Below are 19650 nucleotides of genomic sequence, written 5' to 3'. Positions count from 1 at the left end.
GGGGAAAAGGTATAGAGAATAAGTAGCATAGAATGTAGGTTGAAAATAGATAGGGGAGGGCAAGAATAGTACAGGAAATGTAGAAGCTAAAGAACTCACAAGTATGACACATGGACATGAACTAAAGGGGGGGAACGTGGGTGGGAGAGGGGGTACAGGGTGGAGGGTAGAGAAGGGGGGAAATGGGACAACTGTAATAGCATAATCAATAAAATATATTTTATAAAAAGGAAATAATGATGGAAAACTACTCTAACCTGGCACAGGAAATAGACATACAAGCCCAGGAAGCACAGTGAGTCCCAAACATGATGAACCCAAAGAGACCCACAGCAAGATATATCATAATTAAAATGCTAAAGTTAAGGACAAAGAGAAAATCTTTTTTTTTTCAGCATCCAAGATCTTTTTAATAACAAGGTGAAATCTGAGTTTAGTTTTTATAGCTGCATGGCCCATGGCCCATGGGCCTCTTGCGGGCTCAGACTTCTGGCTGTTGGATGTACATAGATTTTTGTGTAGCTGTGAAAGGTTCATAGGGCCTTGTCAAAATGCCTATACACTTCTCTGCCCTTGCAAGGACTACAAAGAAAGATGGTGCCACAGCCCTTGGGGGTGTCCAGAGCCAGCTGGTCAAAGGTGAGGATCTTGCTACTGGCCTTCAGGATGCAGCTCTGAGCACAGAGGCTCACACAAAGAGAACACACTTTCAGGTTGGGTACCTCCTGGATATACACATCATCAGTTATAGTTCCTATAAACAGAGTGGTTTTGCCTTCATGACCAGGAAGCTTCATCTTCTGGATCATCCAGGAAAGGGATGGAGGCAACCCATTGCTGCAACCTATGAATAATCTCTTCAGCACCATTTGGCTGAAGGTGGAGTTGACTCATCTGTCCATAAACCTGTATAGCTTAACCAACAGCCTTAGGTAGATGGCCTGGCTCTTGGGCTCCTTGAGCCAAACCTTTCAGTCTTTGCTGTGGCAGATTTCAACCCCCATGATGGTACCTTCTGCTTGACCAGATCCAGAAAAGCAACAAAGGGAGAATCCTAAAAGCAGCAAGAGAAAAGCAGTTAGTTACCTACGAGGGAGCTCCCATAGGACTGTCAATTGATTTCTCAACACAAACTTTGCAGGCCAGGAAGGATTGGCACAAAATATTTGAAGTGATAAAAAGCAAAGACCTATGACCAAAATTACTCTACCCAGAAGCTGTCATTTAGAATCGAAGGACAGATAAATAGCTTTCCAAACAAGAAAAAGCAAAAGGAGTTCATCACCACCAAACCAGTATTACAAGAAATGTTAAAGGAATTTCTTGAAGAAGAGGAAAGAATAAAAAGATAAAAAATATGAAAATAGTAAAATGGCAATAACTATCTATAAACAATTACTATAAATGTAAACAGTTAAATGCTTCAGCCAAAAGTTACAAGGTGGTTGATGGATATGAAGACAATACCCTTACATATGCTGTCTACAAAAGACTCATTTCAGATCAAAAGACACACGGAGACCAAAAGTAAAAGGATGGAAAAAGATATTTCATGAAAATTTAAAAAAAGAAAAACAACTCAGCAACGCTTATACCAGACCTTAAAACAAGGGCTACAATAAGAGACAAAAAAGGACCCAGCAGTTCCATTTCTGGGTACTTATCCAAAGAAATTCAAAACACTAATTCAAAGAGGCATATGCATCCATATGTTCACTGCAGCAGTATTTACAATAGCCAAGATATGGAAGCAACCTAAGTGTCCATGAATAGATGAATAAAGAAGTGGTGCATATATTCAATGAAATATGAATCAGACATAAGAAAAAAAGGATGAAATCTTGCCATCTGCAACAACATGGATGGACCTACAGGTTATTGTGCTGAGTGAAATGAGTCAGAGAAAGACAAATGCAATATGATTTCACATATATGTGGAGTCTAAACAAAACAAACAAACAAACAAACAAAACAGAAACAAATTCACAGATACAGAGAACATTTTGATGGTTGCCAGATGGGAGGGGGGTAATGGAGTGGGTGAAAAAAGGGAAGGCATTAAGATTTACAAACTGATAGTTACAATATAATCATGGGGGTATAAAGTGCAGCATAGGGAATACAGTCAATAATATTTCAATAACTACATATGGTGTCAGATTTTATTGGGGTGATCACTTCATAGGATATATAAATGTCTAATACTATATTGTAAACCTGAAACTAATATAATGTTGTATATCAACTGTAATTAGAAATAAAAATTATTTTTTAAAATGTTATTTGACTTCAAATAAATATTTATGAAGATGAAAAAATAAACTTTAAATATCAGAAACTCCAAAAGAACAAGATTGGGGATCAGAAAACCTGGGACAGAAATGATCACACACAACCATGAAGCATCTTGTCTCCAAACCAAAACTTGAGGTAATCACCCAGGACCTCTCCATTCATGATCCCCCTGGATTCTCTGTCCACTGAAAGAATTGTGCACAGTGCAGTGATTCAAAAAGGAACTAGTGTGTTCAGAGTTGAGGCAAGAACATAGTAAAATAAATCAGCTTATATCCTTGAAATTCCTTTACAGATGCTGAATGGAAGTTAGCAGCAGTTAAATTTATACTTTACATTTAGAAAAACTCGTTCAGCAACATCAACTACAGAAACAGGCAGAAGTTATTGCAAAAGCAAGCAGAGTAAGCTCCATCCTGGCTTCAGGAAAATGTGGCCAATACCATAAAGGATGTTCTGTCCCTGGTCCATTGCACTGCTGTCTCAATCTGATGCAAGGTGGCATGAGCCTGTGCCATCAGTTGTCCTTCATCCACAGTATTTTTTAATACATTGATTTTTAGAGAGAGGGAGAGAACAAAACATCAATTTGCTATTTCACTCATTCATACATTAATTGGTGATTCCTGTAAAAACCCTGACCAGAAATCAAACCCACAACTTTGGCATATCAGGACAATGCTCTAACCAGCTGAGCTATCCATAGTATTTCCTATATGAGACTTAAACATTTACAAAAGCTTATAGGTGTTGTATCTCTACATGGCAACTTAAAGGTTAAAACAATTTTTATACACATGCTCAATCAAAAAAGACACAGCCAACCTGGCTGGCGTAGCTCAGTGGATTGAGCGCGGGCTGCGAACCAAAGTGTCGCAGGTTCGATTCCCAGTCAGGGTACATGCATGGGTTGCAGGCCATGACCCCCAGCAACTGCACATTGATGCATTGATGTTTCTCTCTCTCTTTCTCTCTCTCTCTCTCTCTCTCTCTCTCTCTCTCTCTCTCTCTCTCTCCCCCCCTTCCCTCTCTAAAAAATAAATAAATAAAATCTAAAAAAAAAAAAACAGCCAATTACTCAGAAACATTAAAGTAACAACCTGGCAGCCTGAAGTGAAATGAATAGAAAGAAGATGCTGTTCAAAGCAGGGCATAACTGAAGTCTATTTATCTGACTGATCTGTAATGTGTTTATGGGAATTTAGAGAAAGTACGATCTTCTTTGATCAGACAAGTAGAAAGCCTCAATGAGGACATATGCATCATTTACCCATCAAGTGGCTATATGGCAGCACAAGTTATAACACAATTAAAGGAACAAAACCAACATTTATTAAGGACCAACCACGTGGCATTTTACATTTAACACCATATTCAGTTCTCCAGAAACCCTGTTTCACATCACTCTTCATATTTTACAGTTGCAGTTAACTAATGCTGAGAACTTAAGGGCTTGTCCTAAGTCAGACAGATAAGGGGAAGAAGCATGATACAAGCTTGCCCCATCTAACTGCAAAAGCAGCTGAATCTCTCAAATGTCAAAGTGAAAAATGGCACAGATAATAAATATTTCAGGAACTCAGAGAAGGGATGATCCCTCTGCATTATAGTGGCTAAGGAAATCACTGCCATCAAAATGTCAGTGTTTTTACATCAAGTTCAAACCTCTCCTTTCCACTAATCATGAATCCTAAACAAGACTTCATGTAACATCTACTTTAAGTGTCTCCAGCAAATAGGAAATCATTTACCTCTCCTAACCACACAATCATGTTGTAACAACTGATTATTAGTAAATTCTTCTTTATACCAGTTCAACTTCTGTTTGCCAGATGCTTCAGAATTCAATCTGGAAGCAACCTGACCAGAAACAATGTCTGAACTACACTGTGAGACTATTCAGCAAAGTTCTCACTGCCCGTTGGCTTGCACCAGGCACCTGAACCACGACTAATTCCTCCCCTGAAGACAGATCCCTCTGCAATTCACCCTCACCAGAAAAATTATAATTCCACATAATGCCCTCTACCTTGTTACCCCTTCTAAATCAAATCTACACACATTCATCTGATTGGCAGTCTCATTACATGGCCCTCGATGCAAGAAAATCGAAGAGAACTTCCAGTCAAGACAGCAATATAGGTAAACACACCTCACCTCCTCGCACAACCACTCAAAATTACAACTAAACTATAGAACAACCATCACTCAGAACCATCAGAAATCAAGATGAATGGAAGTCTGACAACTATGGCATTATAGAAACCACATGCATCCAGACTAGAAAGAGGGGTGGAGACATGGAATGGACTAGTCCTACACTCATGTGTGGTGGATAAAAACTTGGGAGGGATATCTCAGGAGAGAGGGGTCCCAATCCCAAACCAGGCCCTCCAGTCCAGAGTTCCAGTGCCAGGATAATAAGTCCCCACAACTTATGGCTGCAAAAGCCAGCAGGGATTGAGTTGGTGGAAGAAACTTCTGGAATCCCAAGCAGTTCCTCTTAAAGAACTCAAATAATGACTAACTCATATTTACTCCCTCTGAGCTCCAGCACCAGGGTAGCAGCTTAAGAGCCAGAAGTGGCTCTTAAGGGATGGAGGAACTGAATTGCCTGGAATCAAGGAGAAAGCCAGGGGACAGCTTTTTCCCAGACAGGAAGGTGAGCAGAGGCCATTGTCCCTTTTCTGAATCCTCCCCCAATAGAGCCACAGAATCAGCAGGTAGATGCCCTATCTGAGACTCCATCAACCTGGCTAACACTGTTTGCCCCACCCTAGACATCTCCTAAGACTCCATCCCACCCAAAACATGGGCCCTCCAAGTTGTTAGCAGTGACTTTTCCATGTGAATGGCTAGTCTTGGCTCATACTTCACAACTTCCTGAATCCTCTCAAACAAGCATCATCTGGCCTCAATGAGCCCCCAGACCTGATATATCTTGCTAAGTAGCCCAGGCACAGCACTAAAAGCAGTCAGCCTAGATTCACAGCTTGGCTTTGTCTGGGAATCCCCAAGACTCCACCACAAGCAGTAACCTTCTCATATTGTTTTATAGCTCAGGCAGGGTGGAACTGGGCAAAACACAGATGGGAGCTGCCCTTGGCCTGTACCATCTGGGAAACCCCAGAGTCCGTGCACCCAGTGAATAGCTACAGACCATGTCCGAGCACTATCACCCTGCCCCTGCACAGCTGATCCTCCACAGAGGATGGAGGTTGGTGGTCACTGGTCACTGCCAGTCCTTGCAGCTGACTGATGTGGGTAAATCCATCCCATTGACCTGCCAACAGCAATCAACACTCAACTACAAAAGGAGGGTGTACTCAATGCACGTGAAGGATGCACCTCAAGTACCCAGCTTGGGTGACAGGGGAGGCTGTGCCACTGGACCCTACAGGACCTAGTACTTTAGCACAGTACCAAGACAGGAAGTCATAGCAGCTCTACCTATCACACAGAAACCAACACAAGAAGGCTGCCAAAATGAGGAGACAAAGAAACATGGCCCAAATGAAAGAACAGATCAAAACTCCAGAAAAAGAACTAAACAAAATGGAGACAAGCCATCTATCAGATGCAGAGTTCAAAACACTGGTTATAAGGATGGTCAAGGAATTTAGTGAGGACCTCAACAGCATAAAAAAGATCCAGTCAGAAACGAAGGATACACTAATGCAATAAAGAACAACTCAGAGGGAAACAACAGTAGAGTGGATGAAGCCAAGAATCAAATCAATAATTTGCAACATAAGAAAGCAAAATAAAAAAATCAGAACAACAATAAGAAGAAAGAATCCAAAACAAACAAGGATAGTATAACCAGCCTCTGGGAAAGCTTCAAGCATTCCAACATTCACATAATAGAGGTACCAGAAGGAGAAGAAAAAGAGCAAGAAAAGGAGAATGAAAACCTAACTTTAAAAAACATTCTCTAATTTGGTGAAAGAAATAGATATGCCAGTCCAAGGAGCACAGAAAGTCCCAAATAAGATGGATGCAAAGAGGCCCACTCCAAGACATATCATAATTACAATGTCAAAGGTTAAAGATAAAAAGAGAATCTTAAAAGCAGCAAGAGAAAAGAAATTAGTTCCCTACAGGGGAGTTCCCATAAGATTGTCAGCTGATTTCTCAAAAGAAACTTTGCAGGCTAGAAGGGATTGGCAAGAAATATTCAAAGTCATGAAAAGCAGGGACCTACAGCCAATGTTGCTCTATCTAGCAAAGCTATCATTTAGAATGAAAGGGCAGATAAAGAGCTTCTCAGACAAGAAAAAACTAATTGAGTTCATCATCACCAAATCAATATTACATGAAACATTAAAGGGACTTATTTAAGAAAAAGAAGATCAAAACTGTGAACAATAAAATGGCAAAAAGAATACATATCTATCAACAATTGAATCTAAAAATAAACTAAGCAAACCAGAAGAACAAAGACAGAACTATGGATACAGAGAGCATTTTGATGGTTGCCAGATGGGAGGGGGCATGTGGGAACAAGTGAAGAGGTGAGGGGATTAAGAAATACAAATAGGTAGTTACAGAATAGCCATGGGACTGTAAAGTATGGTATAGGAAATGGAGTAGCCACAGAATTTACATGCACGACTGACCCATGGACATGAACAATGATGTGGAGATTGCCTGAGGGAGTGGGTGTTGCTGGATGGAGGAAGGGAAAGGGGGAAAAATTTGGACAACTGTAACAGCATACTCAATAAAATATAATTTTAAAAAAGAAAATAAGAAAAAGGAAGTTGTGGATTCTACCTTAGAAAGGTAAGAACAATAATTGAGAATTCTGCTAATATAGGAAGGACATTCAAAAGACGCTACAGATCCACCACATACATGGCAAATGTCCACTACAATCCATCATTTGGCTGCCCAACATGAACATGCACTCTTTTTCCATACTTAATATTCCCCAAAACAAAAATGTTCTCATTGACCATAACCATCACTATCTTTTGTCCAAAGGAAAATGAGGCTTGGCTCTCCCCAGAAATGAAATAACCCAGTCTCATCAGTTATTACTTTATACTCCAAATTCAGGAACTCTACATGATACCCATTCCACTTCTAATTTAGTCACACTCCCAAACTGATATTCTGCAAACCATAGGCTAAAGTATAAACTTCACCAACAACAATGTACCACATATAAAACAGCAGAAGGAATGCAGAGAAGAGAGAAAAAGGTAAGCTATTGAAATATGTAAATGCACACATGACATGGCAAGGGAGAAACATGATCAGATTGTACAGTTCTCATTTCAGAAATTGGTCACCTGACTGGAGCTACACCTATTCCATTCTCTCGCCCTTAGACGGTGCAGGTGAAACAAAACTTCAGTCTTGGTGGATCTGAACCTTAATGATGCTGTGGAGCAATCGCATGAGCCCTGAACTTCCTACCTCTCAGCTCCTCATTACATGAGTGAAAAATGAATGTCCTTCCTTTGTTTACACCCCTGCTTTTTGGTCTAAGTGGTACAGTGCTACAGGACAAAACTTTTGCAACTCCAGATTTTTCTCTCCTCTGCTAATGGTAGAATGCCAAGTATGGTTACTAGTTTTAGCAGATAAAAATACAGGACTCTCAGGTAAGTTTGAGTTTCAGACAACAATTTTATTATAAGTACGCCTTACTCAATATCGGGGCACACTTCTACTTAAAAAAATGATTTGTTATTCATCTGTAACACAAATTTCACTTGGCATTCTGTATTTTAAACTGGTTAGTTCAAGCACTCCTCAAGCATTAGGAAAATATGTAAATATTCTATTCTAGACAGGATCAGAACTGAGGGCAACAGAGAACTCAGTCAGTATATACTAAGAATTGTATCACCCCAGTTACAAGCCCAAACTGAGACTAAGGTCATGATAGAATGATCTGGGAAGGTATAAGGCCCCTGTGCTTCCCCATCTCTGAACTAAATGCCTTATAACTCTCCAATAGAAATGACATGCCACCATGTTACCCCCACTCTTCACTAGACTCCCTGCTTCCCCAACTCTGCGGAACACAACAGATATGCACTTGAAACCCATTTAAGATAGTTATGATATGTGTGATCTTGGTCATGTTAGTGTGTATGAGTCTCAATTCTACATCTGTAAAATCTTCATAATGGTATTTCCCAAGGTGGTTATGGGGAAAAACCTCAGACACTGACATCTGTGTGCACATATTCTTTTTCAGCAAAAACCACTTTGATTCTTAATGTGAGAGTAGAAAACCCCAGCCCCCGAGAAACGATCATTTTTCTACATCTATACATCACCACTGGCAGAGCAGAAAGGGCCCTTAATTTGGAATCAGGTAAGTCTAATTCTGAACCATAAGCCTGGATAGCAGATAAATAAAATTCATATAATAATACCCACTTTGCAATATTGTGATGAAAATATATCATAGTTATAACAATAAATGATATGCATAGGCTTTCAAAAATGCTAATTCCACCCTGACTGATGTGGCTCAGTGGCCTGAGTGCCAGCCTGCAAACCAAAGGGTCACCAGTTCAATTCCCAGTCAGGGCACATGCCTGGGTTGTAGGCCAGGTCCCCAGTAGGGGGAGCATGAGAGGCAACCACATATTGATGTTTCTCTCCCTTTTTCTCCCTTCCCTTCTCGAAAAATAAGTAAAATCTTTTTTTAAATGCTAGTGCCATTTTCTCTTGTGATAATGTGTGTAAAGTCTTAAAACAGGGTATATTCCCTTCCCCCGTCTACTTTCCTTGGATCTCACTTTTCTTCTGCCAATGAACATTTGATTCAGAGGAAGAGAGAGCCAGATTAATGTTTTCAAATTACAGGTAATAATCCTTTAAATGGATGGTATTCATATTTTAACATGGAATGGAATGGAATGGAATGGAATGGAAACTAAGAGAGGGCACTGTATCTAATAAGGATAAATATTGTTTCCTGAAATTTTTGACTCATTTGTATGTGTATATATTTGTGCTCATGTACTCACATATAACATATATATGGCATTGAGTGTTTTTGCAAAATTTATTTCCTACTATGGGCTATAGCCGTAAAAGTGCATATGCTTCTGAATGCTCAGTGTAACAAATCTCCCCCACCCGTGTTTCTGCTGGGCCTCTAACAAACTGCTCTAACTGGGAAAGACATGATCCCCTTCACTCACCCCACACTCCAGGTAAGGCACCACAGTGCCGAGTTCATCCTGGAAGCCAGCACTTAAGAGCTCAGGCCTCAACTTTACCTCTAACAAAACAAAGGGCAACTCTGGGGGAATTTCTTTCTTTCTTTCTTTCTTTCTTTCTTTCTTTCTTTCTTTCTTTTTTTTTTGAGAGAGAGCGGGGAAGGGAAGGAGAGAAACATCAATGTGTGAAAGAAGCATTGACTGGTTGCCTCTCACATGCCCCATACTAGGGACCTGTCCTGCAACCCAGGCATGTTGCCAGGAATCAAACCGCAAACTTTCGGATTATGGGACAATGTCCAACCCACTGAACCACACCAGTCAGGGCTGTCTTTTCTGATCAAAAAGACAGACAGCTTAGAACAAGAGGGGAAAAAAGAATTTAAAAAAAAACCTGACCACCCAGTTCCTGTAGTTACCAGCCCTGCCCTTTTCTTCCTTGCTGGGAGTTATAAAACTCAAGACTGAAAGACAAAAGCAGCACCTGCCATGGGCAATCTCTCTGAGAAGATGGGCCATCTTCCTCTTCCCCTGCTGTTCTTTCTCCTGTGCTCCAGATCTGAAGCTGGTGAGTCTCGGGGTTCTTCCCTCTGTGAGCTTCAGGATCAGCTCCTAAAACAAAGTTTTGTCTGAATATAGATGACTCTCAAACAGGAGAGGAGCAGGTTCTCTCTTCAAGAGTCCAGAGTAAAGCTTCCCCTTGGAATGCACCCACAGCATCTCTGTAGCCTATGGTAGTTCCCAGGAACAAGGAACCCCCACATTGATTGGGGAAAAGCCCAGAGCAGTTGGGAGGAAAAGGGGTTTCTTCTCTAACATGTGTGACCATGTGTATAAAGTCTTATATTCTCTTCATCCTCTGAGCTTTGGAGCTATACATTAACTTAGAATTTGGTCCTTTTGTGACACAGTTCATGGACTGTGGAGAAAATCAAGACAGCGACCTCAAGAGCTTGTCCTGCATGGTGACAGGAGGGCTGAGGCAGGGGCAGAATGGGAGAATGGGGGAAATCTGAGGGGGAAAATGCCTGAACAGCATCTGAGGCTGGTTGGCTATCATGTCTAAAGGAAGGGATGAGAATTTATGTAGGAGACTGTACCTAGGGAAAACAGACACTAGAGACATCTGAGAGGGAAGATAGGCAGAATACAGGGTGAGGGTGAGATTCATGAAACACACTCTCAACTTTAACCCAACTTGTGCATTCTCTGGAGTGGGTACCAATGCCTGTGTTCAGGCCTTGTGGTTCTCTCTTCCAGGGGAGATCATTGGGGGCACAGAGTGCAAGCCTCACTCTCGCCCCTACATGGCCCACCTGGAAATTGTCATTGCCCAGAATAAAGTAGTGCAATGTGGTGGTTTCCTGATAAGACGGAACTTTGTGCTGACGGCTGCTCACTGTGCAGGAAGGTGAGACAACAGGGTCCTCTTTCTCTCCAAATATCCAGGGTAGCAACCAGAGACTCACCCACGGGGGGGCAGGGGGGGGGCCTGAGGAGGGGCTCGTGGGCCTAGGTCCCTTTAAGGAGAGGCAAGAGTTGGGCTAAGGAAATTGTTCTTGTTAACTGAAAGGATGCCCTGATCCTTAGTCACTAGACACTCAGCTCTCCTACAAAAGAATAGGAGATGCCAACCAAATAACCCTCCCCCAAAAGTAACTCCCCCTCTCCCCAACCCCAACACATAAGATTCTCCACTTACTTCTCAGGGCCCCACCGTTCTCTGAACCACTTCCTCTATGCTCATTCCAAAAACACAGGCCCTTAGTTCTCAGGTACCTGACCTAGCCTTTCCCTGGGAGGCAGGAAACAGAGTCCATCTGAGACTCCACCACCTCTTCCTTTTCTCTGATGTCTCTTGCTGCAGAGGGCTGGCTCTCAAAAGGGCTCCCTGATTTAGGAAGTGCTAACCCTGTCCCCTGGGTCCTCCATGGCCTGCTCAGTCCCCAGCAATTCCTGCGAGTCTTGGAAATTATCTCTGATTCAGGGCTCATGTTTTACTGGGAAAAGCCTTCCCCGAGTAAAACCTCAGCCCCACAAATGCCACAGTGGCACAGGAAAAGGGGAGTGGATAGAGTCTTGTTACCTACTGAGAGACTCCAGTCCCCTTCTCTCAGATAGGGTACATGCCAGGAGAAACCCCAAACCATCACTGCTTCTCTTTGGCCTTCCTCTCTCTCATAACAGGTCTATAACGGTCACCCTTGGAGCCCATAACATAATGGAGAAAGAAGACACATGGCAGAAGCTTGAGGTCATAAAACAATTCCCTCATCCAAAATATGATGACACTCTTATTCTTCATGACATCATGTTACTAAAGGTGAAAATATCTTTCTTCTTCTTCTTTACTTCCTGTACTCTTAGGCTTCTCCTTCAGGTCCTCATTGCCCTGAAACTTTCCTGATCTGCTGCTGGACTACAACCTCCCCCCACCCCCACCCCCGCACAACTCCCCTCTCTGGACGTGACTCCAATATAAAACAACGTGTGCTCTCCCTCCCTGATTGCTTCCAACAGCATCCTAACCCATTTCTAGCATTGACAGCCCCTCATTCCCTTCACAGTTGAATGAGAAAGCCAACCTGACCCTGGCCGTGGGAACACTACCCCTTCCACCCCAGTTCAACTCTGTCCCACCTGGAAGAGTGTGCCGGGCGGCTGGCTGGGGAATAACAGAAGTAGGGAAATCAGGCTCCAACACTCTGCAAGAGGTGAAGCTGAGACTTATGGATACCAAGGCCTGCAGACACTTCCACACTTTTGACCCCAATCTTCAGCTGTGTGTGGGCAATCCCAAAAAGAGAAAATCTGTATTTAAGGTAATCCTTAGACAAGGGTTCTTCTCCACAAATCACTTTTCAAGGTCCAGACATCTTCTGGAATGAGATGGGGTTAAAAAATTGCCAGCCAGTGGCTGGGTTTGAGATCAACGAACTGAGGACACTGGAATTGTCCCTCTGTGGATCCATTCTCCCATGGCCCTGTGCAGTATCTAACCATCCCTCTCAGTCTGCTAAACAGGACATGGGATAACAAGAAGGGGTATCAGACCAAGATGTATAACCCCATGAGGAGCCAGGGCTCCTGGGTCTAACCCTAGGTCTGACTGTGACTGAATTGGAACCCATGGGCAGGAATGGATGACTTCCCTGGCTCACCTTCTTCTCTCTCCCTCTCTCTCTCTCTCTCTCTCTCTCTCTCTCTCTCTTTCTCTCTCTCTCTCTCTCTGCCTTCCTACCACCCCACCCAACCCAGGGAGACTCAGGGGGCCCTCTTCTGTGTGCTGGAGTGGCCCAAGGCATTGTCTCCTATGGACAGCAGAATGCAAAGCCCCCTGCTGTCTTCACCCGGATCTCCCATTACCGGCCCTGGATCAATAAGGTCCTGAAGGAGAATTAACCCTGGAGCTTGGGCCAGCCCAAGATGAAATCTTAACAGGACCTGAGCAGGTTCTCCATGTCAGAAACCAAGGAGCTGCCTTTGATCACTGCGAAAGTCCTGCCACACCCCTAATCCTCAAGACAATTCTTCTACGTTACAAAACTCTCAGTAAACCTCAATAAAGACTCAACTTCCAGTGAGTGTGTGTCTACTCTCTCTAATGTTCTCTTCTCCCTGCACATAGCAACCTGGTGCCCAGCCCAGGCAGCCTACAAGCTTTGAAAGAGGTGGACATACAGGTGTGTAAGAGAAAGGCAGAGAGACAGAGAAAATAATGAAGAAAAAACAGGTAAAGAAAAAAGAGAAAGGGATTCCCTAAGAGGCAGTATTCATATTTCCAATTTAAACAAGAAATTACACCAGATCCTTTCTTGTCTTGATTATCAACCCTATACTAAGATTTATCTTTAGTAATATTCAGGAATCACTAAGAACATTTTAATTTCAAACAAGGTGTACAATATTGCCCTAACTGGTGTGGCTCAGCTGGTTGGGCACAACTCCAAAAAGCAAGGGGCCACCTGTTCGATTCCCGATTGGGGCACATGCCTGGGTTGCAGTTCAGTCCCCAGTAGGGGCATATATGAGCAGCAACCAATCAGTGTTTCTCTCTCACATTGATGTTTCTCTCCCTCTTTTACTCTCTCCCTTTCCCTCTCTCTAAAAATGAATAAATAAAACCTTTTTAAAAAAATAAATAGGTGTGCAATATTTACAGCATCCCTGATCTCATTCTACTTGATTACAGTAGCAACCCCCTCCAACACCATACTGCGACAACCAAAAATGTCTCCAGGCACTGCTAAATGTCCTCCAGGGGATGAGGGGTTAGGGAGGTAAGGAGGGCAGGAATTACCCTCAGTTGAGAACCACTGGTTTAGATACATGATATAGAAAAGGCAGTTAGTACCATATAGGGTCCTCCTTGCAGTCCACCTCAATAAGAAAAGATGTACTATCTGTGGAGCTTTAATCTGAGATGTAGATTATCTCTCATTTGTTGCTGCAAAGCAGATACCTGGAACAAATAAGAGAAGCTATCATCACAAGTTCCACACAAGCAATACCCTGTCACACAGGGCTACACCCAAACCAGCAGAAAGACAAAAGCGTAGAGCCTGCTCAGCACAAACTGTTGCCAGCTGAGGGACTGGCTGGAGGAGAGAAAACAGGGCAGGACAGGGACAGACACAACAGGAACCTGCAGCTGATAGCACTCCTCGCCTCTGAGGGTACGGTGAATCCCTCCCATCAAGTGAACTCTTTCTAGGAATTCCCCTTTAAGAAATAATCAGAGATATACCAAAGAGTCATGAATAAAGAGTTTAACCCTAGTATTCTTAGTAATAAAAAAAAGTGAAATTCTACAAACACATCGATACAAGGGGGTAAAAACCATAGCCTCTGCATTCTCTACAGGCTCTACAGAGAGATCCTAAGCAGCGAATTCTTAGTGTTGTGATGTACAGAAATGGAGAAGAGTATTAAACCATACTTAAGAATAAAAAAAGAAAAAGAAACTCGAGCCATGGAACATGTTTAAATGGTCAGTTCATATAATTGAATATTTTGAATTCATTTTAAAAAATTTTAAAGATTTTATTTATTTATTTTTAGAGAGAGGGGGAGGACAGAGGCAGAGAAACATCAGTGTGTGGTTGCCTCTAGCACGCCCCCTACTGGGGAGCTGGCCTGCAACCCAGGCATGTGAACAGGCAGCCCTTTGGTTCACAGGCCTGCACTCAATCCACTGAGCTACACCAGCCAGGCCAAAAATTTATTTTCAAAAACATTTAATAATGTTGGGAAAGTCCATATAATATAATGCTTTTTAAAAGCTATATCAAAACTTCCCTATAGTAGAATCTCAATTTTTGTAAATGTATATTTTGTGTATGCATAGGAAAAAAAACATAGAGAGCACATAAAGTGGAAGGACCTTCCCAGAAAGATGTGGAACCAGAGCACATAAGACCCAGATCCCCAGGACAGAAAGTACAGGAGAAGCCCATGACCCTCCAGACCCAGGGCTGGGGGAACCACCCATGGTAGCAGCTATAAGGGGACTCCAAACTGGACACTGTTGAGCCTCGCCACCCAGGGCCCAATGCCCTAACTCAGCCTGTGGCAGTGACACCCCTCCTCCCATCAAACAAGCTCCATATGAGTCCACAGTCAGGCAAGACAAGAGCATGCAGCAGGAGAAATTTGATTCCGAGATCCTGGGGTTGTTGCTTGTTGCTTGCTCTCAGCTAGCTGGTGTTAATCACCAAAGGCAAGAATTTGCATGAGGTTCATCTCTCAGCACAAGAGGCTTCACCCAATCCATGGGAAGGGCACCATCCCAGGCCTGCCCAGCACGCACACTGACCCAGCTAGTCCCCTAAGCTAAGGGAAAGAGACAGAAGCTAACACTGCTCAAGTCAAAACACACTGAGTACTGACTACATGTCAAAACACAGAGCCGTGCACTTAATGACAGGGGGTGATCTGTGTCAGGATGGGGGCTCTAAGGTAAGCTTGTTTTTCCTGGGAAGACCCTGGACATTTCCTCTTCTCACTGTAAAATAATCCATGACTGCACATCCCACCTCAGTCCCCCAGGCCAGAGAGGGATTAAGGAGAAGCTAGTAGATCTCTGCCCAGATTATGTGCTTTGTGGTTAAGACCATTATTTACTGAGTCTATGTTTTTTATTAAATCATGAAAGTCTTCTGTCCTTACTCAATCTTTCAGTACTTTTCAATTTATTTGGATAGTTGAAGTGTTTAAAGTGTTTGGTTTGAGTTCTATAACATGGCTTTAGGGCTATCAGACACCTGACTCCCCAGAAGAGGAGTTGACTGCATTACTTTGGGTTAGATTCCTCATCAGTAGTTGCATCATTGGGCAAGGGTAGCCAGGAAGCTAAGATCTTTGCTAATTTTCATGGTGCTGTTCCTGATGAAAATCTCTGATTTTCATCTAGCACATGAGCTTATCTTTACTGGGCCTGATGGTTCTGAAAAGTGCACTACAACCAACTGCAAATTTTCCATTGCCAACCCCACCTCTGGACTGTGAAACAATTGTGTCAACCTGTCCTTTGAGCCTTCATCCTCAAAGAGTCTGTCTGTCAGTTCCCAACAGTGACAGATGGCACAATCACACAGGAGAATTTAGGAAAGTTCAGTGGAGGATTTGTGCATACTTAGAATGTACATACAGTAGGTAGAGGCTGACAGGCTCTCATAATGATTCTCTGATTTATAAAGTTAGGTCCATTTTGGTGGAAAAGCCCATGTAGGTGCTTCAAAACCTCTGGCCAAAATGGGAACTCAGAAGCAATGCAACATCCTAGGTGAAATGGCTTAGTTTAGCAGCACCCTCAAAGATGCAAAGCATACAGGGGGTGGTGTCCTGGAAAGCCAGATGTACCATAGCAATGACAATGCACTACCAACACTTCACCAGCTACAGCCCCAGTTGCTGCTGATGTTCTGCATGTCAGATCTTTGAAACCTAATAGGGTAGCAGCCTAAACCAACAGACGTGCTTACCAAGGGGCAGAAAGAGGGGTGGGAAGCTGGGAGTAGACAGGTACTCGAGGAGAAAGATAACAACTATTAATAATGACCCCAGGACCAATGGCAATGACAGGGACTACAGCTGTCCCCATAAAGGCATTTTAATGTGATTAACATTTAAACTGGTAGACTTTGAGTAAACCTCCATAATGCAGGTAGGCCTCATCCTATCTGTTGAAGACCTTAAGAGGAAAGCCTGAAGTTTCCTAAAGTAGAAGAAATTCTTCAAAACTGCAGCACAGAAACTTTGCCTGAGTTTCCAGCCTGCTGCCCTATGGAATTTGAGTAAGACTGCAACATCACTCTTACCTGAATTTCCAGCCTGCCTGCATCTCTATCTATATATCTATTTATATACACATTTTGTTGCTGTTGTTGTAATTTGAAATGATCACTACCTTGAAGGATCAGTGGCCAGAAGAAATAAACTGACTGTAGGGCATGAGTGGGTCAGACCATTGCAGAGGCAGGAGGGTAGCTGATACTGTTAGTATCCTACCCACAGTCCATCACTGCTCACTGAAGTGAGCCTCTCCAGAAGGCTTCTTCCTCCAATCATCCATACTTCTCTCCCTAAGAGCTTTCTCTGGTTGCAGGAGCATCCTTAGCCAGTGCACAGCAAACCAGAAATGGCCTCTAAAGTGACCTCAACCCATGACAGAGGGGAACTGGTTAATAAATACTGTCCTGGTGGGGCAACTCTGAGACATGTCTGTCACCATCTCCCAACAATCTCACGCAAGATGAAGCTCCAGTTGTCCACAGAGGCAATCTGTTCATTAACACACCCAGTATTCTCTTTCCTTCTTTCCTTGCCTGTTTTGCTGCTTCACTCCTCTGTTGATGCTTCCAGGAATTCAATGTGATGTTAATGCAAGGCAATCAATTAGAGCAGTGAAACAGCATAAAGTCCAGAAACAGACACATTCATCCACAGGCACTCAGCTTATGGAGGGACTGCAGAGCAGTGAGAAAGAAGTCATTTCGGCACATGTTGGTAGGCCAAGTGAATATCCATGGGGAAAGATGAAATTTGATCCATATCTCACAAAGCCACAAAAATCAATTCCATGTGATCCACACATGAAAAGTAAAACAGTAAAACTTGTAGATGATGTGATGGGAGAGTACCTTTATTCCCTTGGGGTTTAGAAAGATTTCCTCAAAGCACACAAAAAGCACTAACCTTAAAGCAAGTTTCTCAACCTTGCACTATTGACACTTGGAACTGGATAAACTTCTGCTGTGGAGGACTGTCCTGGATGTGGTAGAATGTTTAACAGTATCCCTGGCCTTTACCCACTAGATGCCAATAGCACAACTACCACCATCCCAATTTTGACAACCAAAAATGTCTCCAAGACATTGCTGGCAAATGTCCCCTGGAGGTCCAATTGCCAAAATTAGGTGTTGGGGGGGAACAGAATTTAAATCTAAGATAACAACAAAAAATAGTCTAAGTATGTCCCAATTATTACCTGGAAAACACTTACATTGAAAACTTTTTCACTCTGGCTGGTTGATTGGCTCAGTTGGAGCATTGTCTCATAACCAAAAGGTTGTGGGTTAGTTGGTTGGAGCATCGTTCCATAACCAAAGGTTGTGGGTTCAGTTCCCAGTCAGTGCACATACGTAGGTTGAGGATTCGACCCTCCTAGTCCATGCGCATACAGGAGGCAACCAATCAATGTTTCTCTCTCTCCTTTCCTCTTCCCCTCCCTCTCTCTCCAAAAGCAAGAAAAATAAAATGTCCTTGGGTAAGGATTAAATTTTTTTTCATTATTCATCTGGTATTTGTATTTAACTAGGTGTCACATATTTAATCGTATAACCCTACCTGGGGAAGCAACACCACCCCATTTGAGAACTACTGTCTTAAAGGAAAAATGATTTGACAAATTGGACTACAAGAAGGACTTCTGGTCATCAAAACACACCTTTAAGAGAGTAAAAAGGCAATCCACAGAGTGGGGGAAGATCCTTGTATCACATATACCAACAAAGGGTTCATGCAGAGTTTATAAATAATGCCTATCAATCAACAATGGAAAAAATCAGACAACCCAATAAAAAATAGACAACAGATTTGAATAGGAAATCCACAAAATAAGATATCCAAATGTCCAATAAACATGAAAGCTACCCAACATCATTAGTAATAAGGAAAATGCAAAAACCACAATACAATACCATTACACACTCATAAGAATGGCTTTTTTTAAAAAAATGGTTGGTAATATCAAATACTGGCCAGGCAAGTGACAGAAACTCTCACACATGATAGGAGGGAATATAAACTGATTCAACCATTATGAGACACTGAAAATGCACATGTCCTATGATCTATCAATTCCACTCCTAGGAATACACCCAAAAGAAATATCTGCATTGTAAAGCATGAAAAGAATGCCCATAACAACCTGATATTTGGAAACAACCCGTAAGTACATCAAGAGTAAAATGAAAACAACCTTTTTTGGTATGGTAACACCACATGGAATACTACCCTCAATAAAAATAGAATAATATGGATGAGTCTCACAAGCATAATGTTGAGAGGAGAAAAAAGTCATACTTTAAAAAAGACCTATTGTGTCAGTCCATTTATATAAAGTTGAGAAGCAGACAAAACTAACCTATGGCGTTAAAAGCCAAGACAGCATTACCTTTGGTGAGAAAGGAAGGGGCAGGAGCTGGAGGAGGTGCATAACTTGGGGAGTGGGAGGCTTCTGGAGGGCTGGTACTGACTGGGCTCGTGCTTATATGTTCACTCTGTGATAACTCACTGAGTTACATTAATGTTACACTGAAATGAAAAGTTTGGGGTTTTGCTAAGTTGGGTTTTAGTCCCCCTAAGTTCTTTGGTTATCTCACTTCTAATTAACATCTAAATCTTATTATTCAGTGATTTCTCCTTTCTTTCTTATCCAGCTAATTTTACTATATTTTCAATATATTTTATTGATTATGCTATTACAGTTGTCCCAATTTCTTCCCCCGCCTTAGTTCATGCCCATGAATCATTCATAAAAGTTATTTGGCTACTCTATTTCCTATACTATTCTTAACGTCCCAGTCTATTCTGTAACTACCAATTTGTGCTTCTTAATCCCTGCACCTTTTCACCTATTCTTCCATTTCCCCCTCCCAGCTGA

General features: G+C 42.3%; 1 protein-coding gene and 1 pseudogene across 2 annotated transcripts; one reads left to right on the top strand and one right to left on the bottom strand.

Moving 5' to 3' along the window:
• Positions 1–440: 440 nt before the first annotated feature.
• LOC123820420 lies at positions 441–1004 on the bottom strand (annotated as a pseudogene).
• An 8934-nt stretch (positions 1005–9938) lies between these two features.
• LOC123820465 (chymase-like) lies at positions 9939–13065 on the top strand. 2 transcript variants are annotated; one of them, XM_045841191.1, is made up of 5 exons: positions 9939–10053; positions 10746–10896; positions 11673–11808; positions 12053–12307; positions 12744–13065. In XM_045841191.1, exons 1-5 carry the CDS (start codon positions 9975–9977, stop codon positions 12885–12887), a joined length of 765 nt encoding a protein of 254 aa, XP_045697147.1. In that variant the 5' UTR covers positions 9939–9974; the 3' UTR covers positions 12888–13065. The 2 variants fall into 2 exon arrangements, with proteins under 2 accessions (XP_045697147.1, XP_045697148.1); XM_045841192.1 differs by having other exon boundaries at positions 9965–10053; positions 10823–10896.
• Positions 13066–19650: the final 6585 nt, after the last annotated feature.

This window comes from Phyllostomus hastatus, unplaced genomic scaffold, assembly GCF_019186645.2.
Source record: "Phyllostomus hastatus isolate PE091 unplaced genomic scaffold, TTU_PhHast_1.1 phas_contig_348, whole genome shotgun sequence".
Classification (NCBI taxonomy): domain Eukaryota; kingdom Metazoa; phylum Chordata; class Mammalia; order Chiroptera; family Phyllostomidae; genus Phyllostomus; species Phyllostomus hastatus.
This window is presented reverse-complemented; position numbering and strand designations above follow the sequence as displayed.

Coding starts and splice junctions, on each gene's coding strand:
- LOC123820465 (XM_045841191.1), top strand. CDS start 9,975: ATGGGCAATCTCTCTGAGAAGATGGGCCATCTTCCTCTTCCCCTGCTG. Junction 10,054..10,745: donor GTGCTCCAGATCTGAAGCTG/GTGAGTCTCGGG, acceptor TCTCTCTTCCAG/GGGAGATCATTGGGGGCACA. Junction 11,809..12,052: donor ATGACATCATGTTACTAAAG/GTGAAAATATCT, acceptor TTCCCTTCACAG/TTGAATGAGAAAGCCAACCT.